This window comes from Squalius cephalus (assembly GCF_949319135.1).
Source record: "Squalius cephalus genome assembly, chromosome: 11".
In the NCBI taxonomy this organism is placed as follows: Eukaryota; Metazoa; Chordata; class Actinopteri; order Cypriniformes; family Leuciscidae; genus Squalius; species Squalius cephalus.
The window spans coordinates 6,336,386-6,356,705 of record NC_137132.1 but is presented as its reverse complement, the minus strand read 5'-3'; the positions used below and the strand labels follow the sequence as shown (position 1 = coordinate 6,356,705).

Genomic DNA, 20,320 nt, shown 5'->3' with positions numbered 1-20,320 from the left:
TTTATGCACCATGGACATTCCCGCTGTTCAACTGTTGTGCCTTGAACAGGGAAATAGCTCCCTCAAGGAACATTTAACAAATTTTTGGATCTCGCCCATCAAACGACCTTCCCGGATGACTGCCTGTGCTCGTTCCTATTTGCCAGTCTTAACCGCACCACATGGGCGCAGTTGTCCGGGGAGGTGCCTCGAGGGAGCTTCGCCGCGTTTGTGGAGTGGGTGCTGGTTTGCTGCGGATATCCATTCACTGTCGAGGACACCACCAGTGCCCCTGCCAACCCAGTGCTCAGCCCAGTACCACCCCGCTGCAAGGAACGACAGTTCGTGCCCATCGCATACGGGGAGAACACTTGGCAGTAAAGTCAGAGCCCGTGCCAGAAGGAACGATTGAGCCTTACATCATACCTGAGCCTGAGGAGACCCCGTCTGACCAGGTGTGTGAGGCGACCTACTCATCCATTGCCACCTCAGCCTCCTCTCAGTGGTGCAGCTACCCCTCGGACCCCCTGGGAGCCATCGCCGCCTGGATGTCCGAAGCCCGTGGCTCCACCTCCTGCCTCTGAGGGCTCCGCTCCACCTCGACCCGTCACCCTGGCTCCTGCGCCTGCACTCCTTTCTCCCTCGACTCCAGCGGGGACCATCGGTCATTTGGCCTAGCTGGGCTACCTCTCTACGTCGGCTCCACCTGGAACCATCGGCCATATGGCCTCACCTGGCTCCCTCGGTACGTAAGCTCTATCTGGCATCATCGGTCATTTGGCCTCGCTGGGCTCCCTCGGTACGTAGGTTCCACCTGGGTCAGAAATCGCCACGCGTCCACTGCAGACTTGCGAGACGTTCGCGACTCTCCGGCCCTCCACCCCTTCGGCTCCGGCAAGCTCCACCCTCCCTCAGGCTCTGCCTCCGCCCTCGATCACTCCAGCTCCAGCTCTGCTTTCCAGATCCCCACTTCCACCCCGGGTGGTCGTCGCTGCGGATCCGTCGTAGCCACTTAGATTTTCGGTCTCTCTCCACTCCATCGGCTGTCCATCTGTGTGGTGGGCTTCACCTCCATCCACGTCGTCACCTCCAGCCGTCCACAAGGTGACGTTGCACTTCCTTACACCATGGCGAATCCCTCCTGCGACGCCGCCATGGAGTGTATTCCTAGCTGTGGCCTGGGTCTCCATCCACACACCCCTGTTCAATGCCATCCCATGGTTATTTCCACCACCTGCTCCACCCTGGACTCTCTGTTCGTTCATCCCTCTCCTGGATTTCCGCCCTCCACCAAAACCTCCTCTATCCATCTGTCTGTGCGAGGTCGCACCTTTCCGGGGGGCCTGCTGTCACACACACTGGTTGGACTTAGTTTTCAGTTTGCTACTTTTTCCTGAGTTCGTTTGTTGTCATGGTTGTTGATTTGATTGTCATTTCAATCAAATTGCACCTCTTTATCATCAGTATTTAAGTTCATGTCTCTCACTCTTTAGTTGGTCAGGTATTGTCTATGTTACGTGTGTGTATAGCTCTCTCTGTTTTTGATATATGCCTTTGGATTAAAGACTTGCGTTTCTCTTCATCAACTTGTTCATGTTGATCATCTATACATCTCTGTGACACAGACATCACCATAATGAACGAGGTGAAAACTGGGAACTTTTAGAAACAAAGAAGCTTTACAGCAGTTCAGTTAAACATGATGGCTGTGTTATTTCTTTCAGAATTTGGACAAGAACTGAACAAAAACCTTATTTTACATGCAGTTAAATTTTTAATAATCCATATTCGTGACAGAGTATATAATTTCACTTAATTTAAATGTACCTAAAGTAATTCAGTATAAATTCTGTAACATTTTGATTTTTCCAGATCGGGTCCTGTGGGCAATCCGTAGTTTTAACCAGTGTTATGGAGCGTGTCATTGCGTCACCTGTCACTGACGTCATATCCGCTCTACCCTGGATTTCCAGTTTGACTTTCATAAAAACCATGGAAGCAACAAAGACACTTTAATGTATTATGTGTTTAATTAGACAGGTGAGCCAAACTAATCATTGTTATATAGCTCAATGCGGTTAGTCTTATTGTTAAATTTGCTGGTTTTATTTATTTCCCATGACTCAAAGACAACACTATATTGTCAGGTGGCTAACATAGCATAATCAGAGAGAGCTTTCTCCATCATACATTCTAAAATGTATTGCATGTCATTTAAGCAAACGTCATTTAGTCATCCAGCTTTTATTAATATGATATTCTAATATCGATCTAACTTACTGCATTTGCTCCCACGGCTCTTGGTCTGGCCTGCTTCATACCATCATGATGATAATAAAACTTTAATACACTCCACTTCCTTTTAATACTCAACATATTTTCAACAGTCATCAAGCTTGTAATTACTGGTCACAGACACAATGTACCTTTAATTTCCTCAGGCTTATTGCTTAAAACCTCCCATTGTCATTGTGTTTGCAGCTCATTTCAAGTTTGATTTTGACGTGACACCAAGCGGTGATTTCTAAGTGGTCGAGTTGTTTACTTTTTAAGTAGTCTGTCCAATAACGCCATCATTGTCTTCATTCAGGCAGATGAGAACGCACACGAAAACAAAAGGCAGGATTAATTGCACAAACTTATATCCGATATCATATCCAATCATAGCACAATGGAGGCATTGTCTCCTTTCACGTGACTTTTGACATGTACAGCTGAAAAAACAATACTTTAACTGTAATCGAGTAAAGGTAAATATATCTATATGTACAAAATCAATATATTATATATGTATAATTATTGTGTATTATTAATTATGATTTGATTAGTTTCTAGTGCATCTGCTTCATAACAGTGGGGAGATTTACTGAATGCGGCCCCTTTAAGAAATATGACACCGCGCGCACTAAGCATGCGCAGAAGAGGATGCGCGGAGACCCCTCTATTTGTTTTATTTCGTCTCTCTTTTTTCTTTTTGTTGTTTCATTTGACGTTATCCAATAGTCGATTACATTATGATCCCCTGTAAGTGTATGTTATTGTTATGTTAATATTCTTGTTGAAACTTTCACCAGTTGAAGCTGAAAGTGACGCTGTTAACGATCGCGAATGAAGAACAAATGTGGAATATTTTCTTCGGATGTCGTATATTTCCAGTCTGCAGGTCAGAGATGTTATATTTATCATGTAAGAATTGATGTTTGTGTTGTCTAAATGTACATTGTACGTAGTGTATAACGTACAGAGAATGAAATATAGTCATTAATTTGACCCAGCCTCTTTTCAGTCTGTATTGTGTATGATGTCTGTTGTTAATTTCTTTTTAACTCGTATATTATTTTAAGAATTTAACCTGTGACTTTCATCCTTATTAAATCTGGATTCCCATAAAAAAATTAACAACCTTCCCATAGAGCCGTTTAAAATGCTACTAATATATATAACCATATCGCTCTATATTTTCAGAATCAAACACATGCATGTATTTAATTTAAGAAATGTAGCCTAACTACTAAAGTTTTTTTTTTTAGGATACCCTCAGTAACCTTGAATTTGGCAGATCTGGGATCATCTGAACTTCAAAGTTGCACATATTCTCTCAGAGTGGAAAGAGTTTCACATACAGATCTCAATCATCATCTGCACCGTCACTCTGGAGAAAAGCCATTCAACTGTGATCAGTGTGGTAAAAAGTTTTTTTATTATCAAATCTAAAAGGTCACCTTGAAAACATACTGACATGAAAAGTCATGTGTGTTGTGAATGTTGGCTGTTTTACTGCAGCCAAACAACTGAAACAGCACCAAAACATTCATTAAATTTTTTTACACGTGCTCATATTGTGACAAAGGTTTCACTGCACTGAAATCACATGAGCGACTTCATACTGGAGAGAAGCCAGACCTCCAAAAAGTTATGGATTATTATATGTTTACTTTAAATATCTTTAGAGAGATTTTTGTTGTTGTTGTATTTTACCCAAAATTGGGCGATATGAGCATTATGGAACGCTAAACTCTCAGGTGTAATTGTTTCATTCATACTCGACACCGGAGGGTGCCCTCGTGCAGAAACTCCACAAGTGAGACCCATATTAAACTTTTGACATTCCAGAAAATCCCTAATATGGACAAAGACATCCAGCTATTACTTTAGCTAAATAAAAAATAAAAAATGCTGATAGAGATGTTCTGACTGAATAAATATGAAGAGAATTAACACACCATTGTGACAGTATTATTATTTATCTGTGTACTTCAAGCAATCTTGGTTATTTTGGTAAGGATAATGTATATTTTTAATGCAATGCTAATCGACATAGCCTTTATCACTGTATAGAATACTATAAAATAATATGATTTCTAGCTCATTCTGTGATAAGAAGCCACATCAGTTCACAGAAGGAAGATTTCAATCACTCAACTGGCGCTATAACATAATATTGGAGTAAAATACGCATTCTCATAAATGTAATTTGAAGATGTGCTAAGCTAAAAACGGTTAGCATTTTAGTCTCTTCTAAATTAAATCGCATAGCATGGTCCATAAATCTCAGAATTTTATCATTGATTCTTCCTTAGTCTTAAGTTGACTATCAGTCCCAAAGCCTCGCAAAAAAACAAAACACAGATATTTATATAATCATCCCAGATAGCTAAATAAAACCCACCCGTTACATACAAAAAGGACAGAATAAAGGAAAACAAAACTATATAAGAAATGATATGATATACTTTATTTGTCTTATAATGAAGTACGGGTAATTCTGTGTCAACTCAACCAGAGGTCCCTGGCTAAATGATTTTATTTTTCTTCTGGTGATGGAAATACATAAATAAAGAAGAAGGCTAAAATTTTAAATGTCATGGATGTATATTTACTGAGTAATTCACTGTTTTGTAGAGGGGTGTCAAAATGATTTATTTAATTTTTTTTTTCCTGAGATTTGGAGCCAAATTACAGGGGTGCAAAAATGACTTTAGCAAGATGGCAGCATCATTATTTTATTTTTTTACACAGAGACTGGCAGGTCTAATGGTAAAATCTGTTGATTTTAGCAATCTTTGTTGGATTATATGACAACAGTGACAGTTCAAAAAAAGGAAAAAGTACTTTTTGTGTTTTGTCATTTTGATCCCCCTCTACAAAACAGTGAATTACACAGTAAATATACACCCATCTCATTTAATATTTTGTCCTTCATCGCTGTTTATCTTTGCCTCTCTTTAGAAAAAAATATTAACAAAATCAAAAATTTGAGCCAGGGAAGTTTCTGAAATTTGTTTTATTTGACATGGAATGACCCATTGAGATTCACACGTTTTAAATCACTAAGCAGCAAAATTTCAAACTTCAAAAGAGTAGAAAAAATCAGCACTAAAATATGCGGCAATGACTGCTGTGTGTGTGTGTGTGTGTGTGTGTGTGTGTGTGTGAGGACTGGAATGTGAATGTGTGTCTGTGAATATAGTGACACTGATCAAGTTGTCAGCACGTTTGGCTAAGATTGACTGGGGTACACCAAGCCACCAATTTTGGAAGTATGTTGGAAAATTACGTACGTAGTAGAATGTTAATGGTCAGATGAACATGCCTCCCCAGTCTCTAAACCTCGCCCCTATATTTGTGTACTGTTCCCCCTTAAATGGTCCTCTCTCCCAATTCTGATGTTGTATAGTTGGGAGGAGGAGTGAAAGTAAACAGAGGGGTGGAACAGAAAATATCTGTACTGCCACAGGCTACAAAAAAATGAGTAACCTAGAGCTGTTTTATATGCTAATGATATGTTATCATCAAATGCTCTATATTTGATCTAAAGGCACCATATGTGTTTGCTGTTAAAGTAATCCAGGATCAATTCAGTAACTTGTCTTTGATTTTTCCAGATCTGGTCCAGTGATCACAGTTCACACCTGCAGTGAAGCCCCTCCCTCAACAATTCACCAATAAATACTGGGAATATTCCCATCATCCTACAAGAGAAGGACAAACTCCAGGAGTAGCAGCTGAAACCTGTGTGACTGTTAAAGATGGAGTTTATTAAAGTGGAGATTGAAGACATGACTGATCCAGAACCATCCAGAATAAAACAAGAAGATACTGAGGAACAAATAGGTTGGTGTCCATTCTTGATTCTTCATTGTTGACTGCTTTGGTGGCTGTGAAATAATAAGTAGTATATGGATGATAAATGACAGAGAAATCTGAATGATCATAACCAGTGGTGGACAAAGTACACAAATCAACTTGACTAAAAGTACAGATACTCTATTAAAATATTACTCCAGTAAAAGTATAAAAGGTTTAGTTCACCCAAAGATGAAAATTCTGTCATTAATTACTCACCCTCATGTCGTTCCAAACCCGTAAGACTTTCGTTCATCTTCGGAACACAAATGAAGATCTTTTTGATGAAATCTGAGCGATTTCTGTCACTCCATTGACAGCTACGCAACTACCACTTTGACGCTTCATATATATTGATCAATATACATACATATTTTGATCTGCAAGTAAGAAAATTAACATTTTATTTTATTACCAAAATTTATCATACACTATTATATATTTATATTAAAATATCAATTTAGCTTACTAATAGATGGGAGGGGGAGGGGTATAGCATAGTATTTAAAAATAAGGAAAAATATAGCTGCAAGCAGCGATGCAGGGCTGGAAGCGTAATGCAGAGCCAGAAGAACAAAAACAGCAGAAATAGAATGTACATGATGAACAGAAAGGTTCAAATGTACATGTAGGATGAACTCAAAATGAACTGTAGTTCAGATGAGAATGAACACAGAATTAACCTACCCTAACTTATTTCTAATCCTGGAGGAAGAAAGATTAGTACAATACTTTCCCGTAGGGCTGGGCGATATGGCCAAAAAAAAAATCACGATAATTTTTTTTATATCAGTCGATATTGATAATTATCACGATAAAAGTCAAATCTTTATTTCTTTCAAGTTTAAAGGCAGATTTTTGCTCCTAAGTGAAAGTTGTAGAAACCTGGGGCCGTATTCACAAAGCATTTTATCTTACCACTAGGAGTACTCCTAAATCGCACTAAAAGATTTTAGCTAGGAGTTTTCTCTTAAAAGTTATTCACAACGCCTTTCAGACCTACTCTTAGTAAAGAAAAATGACAACTCCTAAACTAAGAGTGAGTCTTCGTTGCTATGGATGACGTCATTACTCATGCACGAGCTTGACTGAAGTGACCACCTTGATTGGCTGATGATTGTAACGCAGGAATGATTCCAAACACCTCCCCTACGATGATGAGTGACAGGTGACTGGTCTGAGAATGCGTGCGCTACACAAGTAGTGCGAAGGACGGAAGATGATGAATAACTGAATAAATAGCCTAAATGAATAAAGAGTAAGGCAAAACAAATAGCCTAGTAGCCTAATGAAACATATGGACTGATGCAATATCTTTGCAACATTATTGAATTTATCTGTCACTATATGCCTCTGCCTATATACGTTTGCAAAGAGAAGAACATTTTAATTTGATTTACAATGAAACGTTACAATTAGTTTACATGCAATGAGTAGCCTAGTTCTGGTTGTTGTTGGTGGCGTTATTGCATCCCTAGTTATGCCTACAATGCAAAATTGTTCCCTCGCGATTGGAAGCTCCTGTAGCCGCCGCATACGCATTTCAAAACATCGCAACGTGAAATGCCACAAAAAGCGGTTTGTGAATAGGTCTTAGTGAGTTAGGAGTCCTCTCGACTTCTTTTAAGCTGTCCCAGGCTTAGGTGCTACTTTTAGGGCTAAAATGCTTTGTGAATTAGGTAGAACATTCAAACATTTGTCATTTTTCCTTAACAAAATAAATATCTTTATTGGACAATTAATTTCTTAGTTTCTGCATGTGGTAATTTTATTTGGTAAAATGTAATATTCTGACTGTTTGAGTTTTATTAAACTTAACCATTGGTCATCCAGTATCATGCATTTAGATCATGATAACCTCACTATCATGGCAAAATGTAACTTTATGGTTTCTATGGTATTTGTATGATAAAAACAGTAGCCTAAATACATTATTAAATACTGTAATTATATTCCATCAGTCCTTTAATACATCGTCTACATTAATAATATAATACAATTCAATATGTATATCCCACATTTCATGGTGCAGTTAATATTACTAGGCTAACGTCACAGTAAATCCATGGTAAATGATGGGAATTTGTAGACGGAAAAGCCTTCTGCGCACAGTGTTTCTCCTGTTTGTCAGCGCTGTTTCATCTGCCTTTAAACTGATTTAAATCACTGAGACATTTGTGTTCTTCGCTGAATTCAAGCGCTTCTCACTGGATCTCGTGACGAGAGCGATCATAGTAAACGCATCGGCTCTAGTGAGCTTGCGCTGCGCTGCCGTTTGGACTTTGTCTCGGTTCTTGGCCAACTCAAAATGAATATTAAGTATTATAAATGCGCATGTTATATTGAAATAAATTCAGATTAGATAATTCTCAGAAAGACTCAATGTCTGGAACAGAAGTAACTTTTACAAATAATCAATTATCATGCTAAGCTAACCTAACACAAGACAAGACATCAGTTGTCATGGCCTATATGTGGCGCTGTTCCCAAATTTGGCATGGACTTGTGTTGTAAAAAAGTATTGACTTCGGTACTAAGTCGGTACTGAAATTTAAAAAAAATTGACGCTTTGAGCGCTGCTGAGTGGAATCGTAAACACCTCTGATTGCCCATTGTGCTCACGCGCTCATCAAATATGTATGTGATTGGCTACAATGATCAGCACTTCAAAAACATGTTGTAAATATACATCAATGACACTCTTCACCGAACGCTTATACAAATACACCGGTCTGCTGATAGACGCCCCTGCTTGTGCACTCCCGCTTTCAAAACCCTTTTAAAACACTTTCGTGTGTTCTCAAATGCTCGCGTGTATTGATCATTAAAGCCAATCACAGACATATCCGATGAGTGCGTGAACACAATGGCCAATTAGAGGTGTTTACGATTTTGCTCAACAGTGCTCAAAGGGTCACATTTTTTAAATTTCAGTACCGGCTTGGTACCGAAATTGGTACTTTTGACAACACTAGCATGGACTCTCAGATTATGGTTCCGATGAAACGCACCAATTTTCGTTTTGGTTGATCAAAGTTTGGCCGAGATAGGCAAATTTTGAACTATGTTTTCAAAATGTATAAGCTTTTTTGAAAAAAAAACCTTAACCCTCGCGAACACTAGGTGGCAAGGTGTTCAACTTCTCAGGTCGCTTCAGGAGAATTTTTTTTAAAAAAATCAGATCTCATGTCATGACCTGTTGTTGGCACTGTTCCCATATTTGACATGGACCCTCAGATCATGGTTCCGATAAAGCGTACCAATTTTCGTTTCGATTGATCAAAGTTTGGCCGAGATCCTGCCTCTGAACCCATTTTGGGTCAAGCTCATTTAATTTCTATGCGTCTCAGTCCAAAGATCACCTGATCAGATTTTGTACAAAATCTGACAAATTTTGAAGGAGGAGTAGCGAATAAATGGTATACTGTACTTTTCAAAATGGGCAGAGTCTTAAGATGTTGAATGTGATCAGCATGAAGAGCGGATTCATGTGAAATAAAAAAATTCTAGAACAAAGGATTCTGAAGTTATAACTTTTAGAAAAGTGAATTTTTGAACTTGTGGTGGCGCTATAGAGTTGGTCCTAGAGACTCCAAAATTGGTCAAATCACTAATAATTACCATCTTTACAATTGTGCCAAATTTGATCATTTTCTCATGTTCCGTTCATAGGGCTGCCATAGAGGAAGAAGAAAAAGTAGTTGAAAAAAATAATAGTGCGAAAAACGAATGGATACAATAGGGACAACAGCCCCTTCGGGTTAACAAAGAATATAAAAACAGACGTCACATAGGGCTAAATGCACAAGATTTTAAGAAGAGCAATATGCAAACATACTAGTTTTATATAATTTGGGGACGATGCATAGGCATTCATTTCTGTTATTTTAATGTTATGTTTAGGGATGTTTTTTAACTAAAACCTACCCCGTTGAGATGGTGATGTGGACATTTCTGCATTCAAGCATTACAGTGGGCTGCCTTAAACAGCTCACCCCTTTTACAGCAGATTTTGTTCACAAACAACTGACAGTCATGACCTAAATATGATTTTCATTTATAATAATCAATCCTAAAATTCGGAATTTGTAGCTTACTGTTCACCCCATCGGTCGTGCTTGTACGCAAGTTTCGAGGATTTCTCGGTTCTTGGCTAATTTTCAGTCAAACTTGTGAATTCAGTTAACTGGAGACTCGGTCTAAATGGATCATTCGGTGAGTTGTTGACTCGAGAACAGCTGCGATTCAGTTCAAAGTAAGGAGAAGCGAGATGTTTTGTAGGAATTGTAGTAGAGTAAAAAGTATGATATTATGCTTTAGAATGTAGAATGTAAAAGTTTCTTGAAATAAAAATACTCTAGTAAAGTACAAATACTTGACAAATGTACTTAAGTACTGTAACAAAGTAAAAATACTTTGTTGCTGTCCACCACTGATCATAACCCAGTTTTAATCGTATTAACAAGTGAATCACAAAACTGATCTTTGCACATCAAAGATACTTTATACTGAGAGGTGTCTTCATTTCTGCTAAGTGATTTTGATTTTAACATTGAACTGATTCTAACTGCTTAATACGTTTATTTTAGACAAGATGAAAGTGAAGGAGCAAAGACCGAATCTAAATGATGTCAAGAAACACTGCAACTTCAAAATTCAAGGAAGAGAAGCCAAAAAGCTGCACTCCTGCTCTCAGTGTGGAAAGAGTTTCCAAAAAAAAGCAAAGCTTAACAGACACATGAGAATTCATACGGGAGAGAAACCGTATACATGCCCTCAGTGTGGAAAGAGTTTCACACAAAAAGGAGACCTTAACAAACACATAAGAGTTCACACTGGAGAGAAACCGTATACATGCACTCAGTGTGGAAGGAGTTTTTCTCAAGCATCAGGTCTCAGTGTTCATCGGCTCCGTCACTCTGGAGAAAAACCATTTAACTGTGATCAGTGTGGTAAAGATTTTATTTCATCATCAAATCTAAAACAACACCTGAAAGTTCATTCAGATGAGAGGCCTTATGTGTGTTCTCTCTGTGGAAAGAGTTTTTCACGACTGGACTGTTTTAAGCAGCACCAGAAAATGCATGATGAAGTGAGAGATCATGTGTGTTGTGACTGTGGGAAGAGCTTTACTACAACTGGTCATCTGAAGGAGCACCAAAGAATTCATACAGGAGAAAGACCGTACCACTGTACTCAGTGTGGAAAGAGTTTCACAAATAAAGGAGACCTTAACAAACACACAAGAATTCACACTGGAGAGAAACCGTATACATGCACTCAGTGTGGAAAGAGTTTTTCTCGAGCATCAACTCTCAATAATCATCTGCACATTCACTCTGTAGAAAAACCATTCATCTGTGATCAGTGTGGTAAAGATTTTAATTCGTCATCAAGTCTAAAACAACACCAGAAAGTTCATTCAGATGAGAAGCCTTATGTGTGTTCTCTCTGTGGCAAGAGTTTTTTAAGGCTGGGCAGTTTTAAACATCACCAGAAAACACATGATGAAGTGAGAGATCATGTGTGTTGTGACTGTGGGAAGAGCTTTACTAGAGATGATCATCTGACACAGCACCAAAGAACTCATACTGGAGAAAGACCTTACAAGTGCTCATATTGTGACAAGAGTTTCACTCATTCTGGAAACCTGAAATCACACGAGCGACTTCATACTGGAGAGAAGCCGTACCACTGTACTCAGTGTGAGACGAGTTTCAAACATTTATCAAGCCTTCGCAATCATAATAAAAAATGTTGCAAGTGAGCAACAATCGTCTTCATGTCGAATACTTCACAAGTTAACTGTGTGAGATTAAAATGTATCTTGTTATATCACTACAGTGCGAGTCAAGTCGAAAGTCTTTATCACTACAGTGCGAGTCAAGTCTTAAGTCTTTATCACTGGAGTCCGAGTCAAGTCTGAAGTCTTTATCACTGGAGTCTGAGTCAAGTCTGAAGTCTTTATCATTGGAGTCTGAGTCAAGTCTGAAGTCTTTATCACTACAGTGCGAGTCAAGTCTTAAGTCTTTATCACTGGAGTCCGAGTCAAGTCTGAAGTCTTTATCACTGGAGTCTGAGTCAAGTCTGAAGTCTTTATCATTGGAGTCCGAGTCAAGTCTGAAGTCTTTATCACTACAGTGCGAGTCAAGTCTGAAGTCTTTATCACTGGAGTCCGAGTCAAGTCTGAAGTCTTTATCATTGGAGTCTGAGTCAAGTCTGAAGTCTTTATCACTGGAGTCCTTTGTTCTTTCTCTTGTCCTTTGTTCTTGTTTGAGTCGAGTCTCGAATCATTTCATGCCTTACAAAAAAAAAAAATTCTCATAATTTTAGTGTATGTTCTTGATTCTTCAATAATTCTATGAATTAATAATCAGTATATGTATAATAAATAGGGGTGTGTCGAGATCTCGCACCACGAGATCTTGTGAGTCTAAAATGTGACGAGATTTCCCGTTAAGTGAAAAGCTGTCTCGCAATATCGACATTACGGAGCACGAGGGTTAAATTAGCATAGAATATGCCACCGCTAGGAGGATTCGTTGCGCAACAGAGCCTAAAGGGGATCGCACACCGGACGCAAAGTGCAGTGCCACGTCACGCAGTGCCAAGTCTTTAAAATTCGAAACAAATATTTTCTATGAGTGTACACAGACTGGCGACGCCATTCAGAGTCTGTCCGCGGTGCCCAGCTACGGCTCAGGTCCTTGTTCAAAATCCTGCTGCGCCACAGAGCACCATTTAGATAGTTTTATATTTAATTTACATTATATTTGTCTCAAATTGTCGTTAATGTATACTGACTTCACCCTGTGCTGCAATATACATTTAGTTTTACATTCATTAACAGAAATCGGCTGCGTGGATGAAAATTGCTTATGTTATTGGATTTTCAGGTGAGATTCTCAATTCAATCAGTTAAAGGTGCACTGTGTAATTTTTAGCGGTATCTTGTGGTGAGGTTGTGAATTGCAACCAACAGAAGTTACAGTGGCTGACAGGAAAATATATCGTCGTCTGAGACAGCAGAGAATAGCCAGTTAAGCAATGAGGTTTCTTTACAAAGATAAATTAAGAAATTAGGTTTACTTAATTATTCAGTAAAACGATATGTTATTGCAAATATTATTGTTACTTGTTCATCTATGGCCCCTTTCACACAGTGTGTTGATCCCGGGAAATTGCCGTAAAATTGCTAGAGTGCCTTCTGTGTGAACGCAAACACGTCCTGGGATTGATGTCGGATCAATGCCGGGATGGGGACCTAGTAACATTGCCGGGTTCAGTCCCAGAACGCGCCCTGTGTGAACAAAAGCCAGAACCCATGCTGTAAGGCAGGGTTCACCAAACTCGGTCCTGGAGGGCCGCTGTCCTGCAGAGTTTAGCTCCAACCCCAATTAAACACACCTGAACCAGCTAATCAAGGTCTCATTAGGCATACTAGAAACTTTCAAACAGGTGTGTTGGAGCTGGTTGGAGCTAAACTCTGCAGGACAGCGGCCCTCCAGGACCGAGATTGGTGAACCCATGCCGTAAGGGGTGTGACGTAGTAATGACGCACGTGCCTCTGTTGCTCCTAGAAGAAAGTTTGTCATCAACAAAGAAAGAACGAAAAAATGTCTGCAAACTGGAATGAAGCAGAGACCAGGGAGCTCCTTACTATCCGCGCTGGAGCTGAGATCGTTTGCCAGCTTTGTGGAACGGTACGCGATGCGTGAGTGTACATGTTTTCGACGCTTACGTTACACATCACATCCTGACGTCACGTATCTTTACGGGATGTGTGTGAACGCACTCACAGATTCCGGAAAATCACTGGCAGTGTGAATGAACCAAAATCAAACAATCCCGGGACACATTATCCATGTATTTTCCGGAATTTCTGTATGAAAGGGGCTATTGTGTCAGTGTTTTATTAGCTGACTTTAGCTAGCTTCTTTGCACAAAGAACAACATATTGACGAAACGCGTTTGTCCGTTTAGGGCCACTGTAGAAACATTTCGCCGCATTTCAATGTAAGGGGACCCGCGGTGTATGTATATAGAAATGGCTCGCTCTAAGGTAATAAAAACATAATGGTTCATTAAGTAAGGTCTTTATACACCAATGAAAACTGAAAAAAAATTAAAGTTATTTATATGATATTGCATTTCTGTCAAGAGATCCTCCTAAATTACACAATGCACTTTTAACGTACGACCTGAGGTAAAGTGTTCAGACTGCAGACTCAGCAATGATTGTATTTATTTGTACAGTACAATCATAACATAGTACAGACATTATCGTAATTCCATAATGTCCTTAAACATAATAATATTGCTGGCCATAAACTGAGAAAATGCGCGTCCGGTGTGCGATACCTCGAGTTGTCCTAGACACGACGCGACACATCGCATCTCGTCTGGCTTGCGACCCCCTTTAGCGTCTGATAAATGTCTTATCTTGTGGAATGCGCGCTCAGCACTGCAGCACTATTCATGGAGAACGTGCGATCTTGAATTGTTAAAGTGAAAGTAAAACACAAGGTCCCTGATGTGCCCAAATTAGTCTGCATACAATAGCCCGTCTCCCAATATCAAACCTATCTCTGGACTGTTTAGTTGGGGCTCTGATCTCTGTTTTGGTCTCTGTTTGCACTTTGGATATTGAGAAAGTACTTTGATTATGGTTGCACTTGCACTTATTAATAAGACTAAGAAAAAAAAATTCAGTTATTTTTGGTATGTATACTGTTTTTATTTCTATGTTCAATTTGTGGAAAGGAGTTCAATTTGGAGGTCACACATAGCCTCAATCAGAGGTTCTGGAAACTCATGTACAGTAAGGTTCAAAGAGACTCGTGTTAAATCATACAGGAGAAAAGCCAGAGTTTGTGGCAAAACATTTTACAGTGCTTGTATATTGTTGTCTTTCAATGCATTTGATAAGTCATACTCATAAAGTAGAACTGAAATGACATTCATTACAAGATTATTAGTTAAAACCTTTCAAATTGCACCTGCAGACTTATTTTCCAGTCACGAATTTTCTCATTCAGGATTTCTATACAATGTTGTGCAAAAATCTTGTCTCGTCTCGTTCTCGTGAACCCAATCTCGTGTCTCGCCTCGTCTCATGAGATACGCGTCTCGTCACACCCCAATAATAAGTGATAGAGAAATGCATGTAAATTATCATAACCTTATCATAAGAGTTTCAGACAAAAAGGAGACCTTAATATATACATAACTACACCCAAGACCAAAATATGCATATATTTTCTTTTCTGGCTTGACCACCTGTAATGTCATTATTATTGTTTTACTTTATGTATGTAATGCCATTTTTATAATTTTTTTCACTACTTCATTGCATGAATATATATTCAACAATATATACAGTAGTTGAAATAAAAGGCTGAATCACTAAACCTGTTATTATTTTATGGCCTTGTCTGAGCTCATTATAAAATCATATGACACAGCTTCTAACTCTGTTTCTTTGGGAAGTAAAACATTTAAATGATCTTAAATTATTCAAAATGCTATATAGATGTTTTACAAGATAAAGCTTGTGTTCTGCAAATTAACTGTCTTTTGGTGCCATCATCTTAAAGAGGCATAAAATCACTTTCACAGACCTTTACCTGGACTGTTCCAGGCTGGTGAAATTACATTTTCATCTTTTTCATCAGTACTTGACCCATTAATACTAACACTTATATTGTTGGTTTGTCCCTATTGTTGGTTTGATTGCTCTCCTCATTTGTAGTCACTATGGATAAAAGCGTCTGCTAAATTTTTAAATGTTAAAACGTTTTATAGATCCTTGTGCTGAATTCTGTTTCCAAAAACATATTTATGGTAGTATAAACTAGGATAGTATACTAGTATAATGTAAATGACTCATGTGATGCATCATTTTATTAGATCAACCAAATGCTGTATACTGTATACAAGAGATTCTGAGAACTTCAAGAGCTCTCTAGCATTACAGCTAAAGGTAGGAAACATAGTTTTCCTGACAAAGTGGAAAGTGAAAGCAACAAAGGAAAACAAACATCCACATAATCACAATTGCACACGGAAAAGATTTTATTAATATTATATTATATTATATTATATTATAATCATTGTGTATTATTAATTATGATTTGATTATTAGTGTATTTACTAAGTTCATAACAGTGCGGAGAGTTACTGAGTGCGGCCCCTTTAAGAAACATAACAACGCGCGCACTGAGCATGCGTAGAACGGTAGAAGAGGATGCGCGAGAACCCTTTATATGTTTTATTTCGTCTCTCTTTTTTGTTGTTGTTGTTTCCTTTGACGTTATGTACTAGTCGATTACATTATGATCTCCTGTAAGTGTATGTTATTGTTATGTTAATGTTCTTGTTGAAACTTTCACCAGTTGAAGCTGAAAGTGACGCTGTTTACGATCGAGAATGAAAAACAAATGTGGAATATTTTCTCTGGATGTCGTATATTTCCAGTCTGCAGGTCAGAGATGTTATATTTATCATGTAAGAATTGATGTTTGTTTTGCCTAAATGTACAATGTTCGTAGTGGAACGTACAGAGAATTAAATATAGTCATTAAATTTGATCAGCCTCTATTCAGTCTGTATACTGTGTATGGTTTTTGTTATCTTTGTTAGATTTCTGTTTAAGTCATATATTATTTGAAAAATGTAACCTGTGACTCATTTCATCCTTATTAAATCAGGATTCCCATAAAAATGAACAACCTTAGAGCTGTTTTAAGTGCTACTAATATATAACCATATCAAAATGCTCTATATTTTCAAAAAACACGTATGATATGGTTATTTAATTTAAGAAGCATCATTATTAAAGTATTTCAATATAATCTCAGTAACCTTGAATTTGGCAGATCTGGGATCATCTGAACTTCAAAGTTGCACATATTCTCTCCATGTGGAAAGAGTTTCACATACATATCTCAATAATTATCTGCACCGTCACTCTTTCAAAATTCATAGAAAAACCACATGCTCATATTGTGACAAAGGTTTCTCTGCACTAAAATCACATGAGCGACTTCATACTGGATAGAAGCCGTACCTCCAAAAGTGTGCTCATTCAGATAAAAACTTATTGATTAGCATATGTTTACTTAAAATATCTTTAGAAAGGAATATTTTTGTTGTATTTTTACCTAAAATAGGGTGATGTGAGCATTATAGAATTCTAAACTATCACGTGTACTTCAAGCCATTTTGGTTATTTTCGTAAGGATAAAGTATATTTTAATAATGCTAATCGACATAGCCTTTATCACTGTATAGATTACTAGACATTATTCTATACAAAAAAAACTATTCATATATGAAACGCGATTCTATCTATTACCGATTTGCATCGATTCACAAATTTCAAAACTCGATTTTCTAAAGTGTTACACTTTAGTTTTGCAGTACTACTTAAATATTCCCGTCAAGGTATGTACTCCACTAGACCACTGAAGGTATACTGTGGTATCTGGCACTAAGATGTTAGCAGCAGATCCTTTAAGTCCTGTAAGTTGCGAGGTGGGGCCTCCATGGATCTGACTTGTTTGTTCAGCACATCCCACAGATGCTCGATTGGATTGAGATCTGGGGAATTTGGAGGACAAGTCAACATCTCAAACGCATTGTTGTGCTCTTCAATCCATTCTTGAACCATTTTTGCTTTATGGCAGGGCGCATTATCCTGCTGAAAGAGGCCACAGCCACCAGGGAATACCGTTTCCATGAAAGGGTGTTACATAATTTGTAACTTTCAAAATGCTCTATATTTGACCTAAACATATTTGAAGCACCATATGTGTTTCCTGTTAAAATAAACCAGTATCAGTTCAGTAACTTGTATTTGATTTTTCCAGATCTGGTCCTGTAGGTGTCATCACAAAGTGATCCCAGTTCACACCTGCAGTGAAGCCCCTCACACAACAATTCACCAATAATACTGGGAATATTCCCATCATCCTACAAGAGAAGGACAAACTCCAGGAGTAGCAGCTGAAATCTGTGTGACTGTTAAAGATGGAGTTTATTAAAGAAGAGATTGAAGACATGAGAGATCCAGAACCATCCAGAATAAAACATGAAGATACTGAGGAACAAATAGGTTGGTGTTCATTCTTGATTCTTCATTGTTGACTGCTTTGGTGGCTGTGAAATAATAAGCAGTAAAATGATTATAAATGATAGAGAAATGCATCTGAATGATCATAACCCGTGGTGGACAAAGTAAACAAATCAATATTTGATTAAGTATTGAACTTAATTTAGTTCAACTGATTCAGGTGAACTAAATTAAAATTTTCTAGAACAAAGTGTTCTAAATGGGTCCTAGAGACTCACTAATCACTACAATCTCTACAATTGTGCCAAATTTCATCATTTTCTCATGTTAAGTTCATAGGGCTGCCATAGACTCCCATTCGAGAAGAAAAATAATAGTGCGGAAAACTAACGGATACAATAGGGACAACAGCCCCTTCGGGTTGACAAAGAATATAAAAACAGACGTCACATAGGGCTAAATGCACAAGATTTTAAGAAGAGCAATATGCAAAGATACTAGTTTTATATAATTTGGGGAAGATGCATGGGCATTAATTTTTGTTATTTTAATGTTATGTTTAGAGATGTTTTTTTACTAAAACCTACCCCGTTGAGACGGTGATGTGGACTTTTCTGCATTCAAGCATTACAGTGGGCTGCCTTAAACAGCTCACCCCTTTTACAGCAGATTTTGTTCACAAACAACTGACAGTCGTGACCTAAATATGATTTATAATAATCAATCCTAAAATTCGGCATTTGTAGCTTACTTTTCACCCCATCGGTCGTGCTTGTACTCAAGTTTCGAGGATTTCTCGGTTCTTGGCTAATATTCAGTCAGACTTGTGAATTCAGTTAACTGGAGACTCGCTCTAAACGGATCATTCGGTGAGTTGTTGACTCGAGAACAGCTGTGTTCAGATCAGTCTAATTCGCAAATGAATAGTACGGTGGGATTTGCGAACTGATTTAACAGACTTATTGAAAAGAATCAGCTTGTTCACGAATCGGACACCGCTGTCGCGTCTTGGAGCATGTGATGATTTCTTCAGTTCAAAGTAACGAGGATCGAGATGTTTTTTAGGAATTGTAGTGCCGTAAAAAGTATGATATTATGCTTAAGAATGTAGTAAAGTAAAAGTTTCTTAAAATAAAAATACTCCAGTAAAGTACAAATACTTGACAAATGTACTTAAGTACTGTTGCTGTCCACCACTGATCATAACCCAGTTTTAATCGTATTAACAAGTGAATCACAAAGCTGACCTTTGCACATCAAATATACTCTGAGCAAAATTATAAACGCAACACTTTTGTTTTTGCCCCCATTTTTCATGAGCTGAACTCAAAGATCTAATACTTTTTCTATGTACACAAAAGGCCTATTTTTCTCAAATATTGTTCACAAATCTGTCTAAATCTGTGTTAGTGAGCACTTCTCCTTTGCCGAGATAATCCATCCACCTCACAGGTGTGGCATATCAAGATGCTGATTAGACAGCATGATTATTGCACAGGTGTGCCTTAGGCTGGCCACAATTAAAGGCCACTCTAAAATGTGCAGTTTTACTGTATTAGCGGGGTCCGGGGGGTCCGAAAACCAGTCAGTATCTGGTGTGACCACCATTTGCCTCACGCAGTGCAACACATCTCCTTCGCACAGAGTTGATCAGGTTGTTGATTGTGGCCTGTGGAATGTTGGTCCACTCCTCTTCAATGGCTGTGCGACCTAAAATACGCTGTCTTACTGTGCGTTCACACCGGACGCGAATAACGCGTCAAATTCGCGCCTGCCGTGTCTAGTTATACGCTTGACCACTTTGTGTTAATTCGCGCGTCAAGAGTGAAATTGACGCGCGTAAAAACAAAAGTTTGAAGCGAAATTTACGCGCGTCAGATGCGAAAGTTTCAAAACCCGTTGGCGGCCATCTTTTTTAGATGTTTATCGAGCATTAGCATTAATCGAGAGAGTCACCGCTCGTATATGCTCTGGAGAGCAGAAACAGCTGCGTAGGGGACATCGTCGCTGTACTCGGGTCCACCAGACCCTCCGGAGGGTTTCAGGAGTTTCACAATTTGCTCCAGGAGCTAGGTTTGGTGGACCTAACGGTGAGGACGCTGACGAGGACAGCGTAGGCCGTATAAGGCCTCGGCCTCGAGT

The 20,320-nt window shown here is 38.6% G+C and overlaps 1 protein-coding gene across 6 annotated transcripts in view; it reads left to right on the top strand.

Moving 5' to 3' along the window:
* The first annotated feature begins 2,892 nt into the window (after positions 1 to 2,892).
* The window catches only part of LOC307167596 (uncharacterized protein), a 167,727-nt gene continuing 150,299 nt past the window's right edge, over positions 2,893 to 20,320 (top strand). The window contains exons 1-4 of one of the 6 annotated variants that reach the window (XM_079886819.1): positions 2,893 to 3,142; positions 3,510 to 3,664; positions 5,865 to 6,093; positions 10,695 to 13,424. In XM_079886819.1, coding sequence (XP_079742945.1) covers positions 6,009 to 6,093; positions 10,695 to 11,872 — 1,263 coding nt within the window. In that variant the 5' untranslated portion in view covers positions 2,893 to 3,142; positions 3,510 to 3,664; positions 5,865 to 6,008 and the 3' untranslated portion in view covers positions 11,873 to 13,424. Of the gene's footprint in view, positions 3,143 to 3,509; positions 3,665 to 5,864; positions 6,094 to 10,694; positions 13,425 to 16,374; positions 16,612 to 17,975; positions 18,221 to 20,320 lie in introns of those variants that run through there. The other 5 variants (XM_079886820.1, XM_079886823.1, XM_079886824.1 and 2 more) reach the window with 5 other exon arrangements.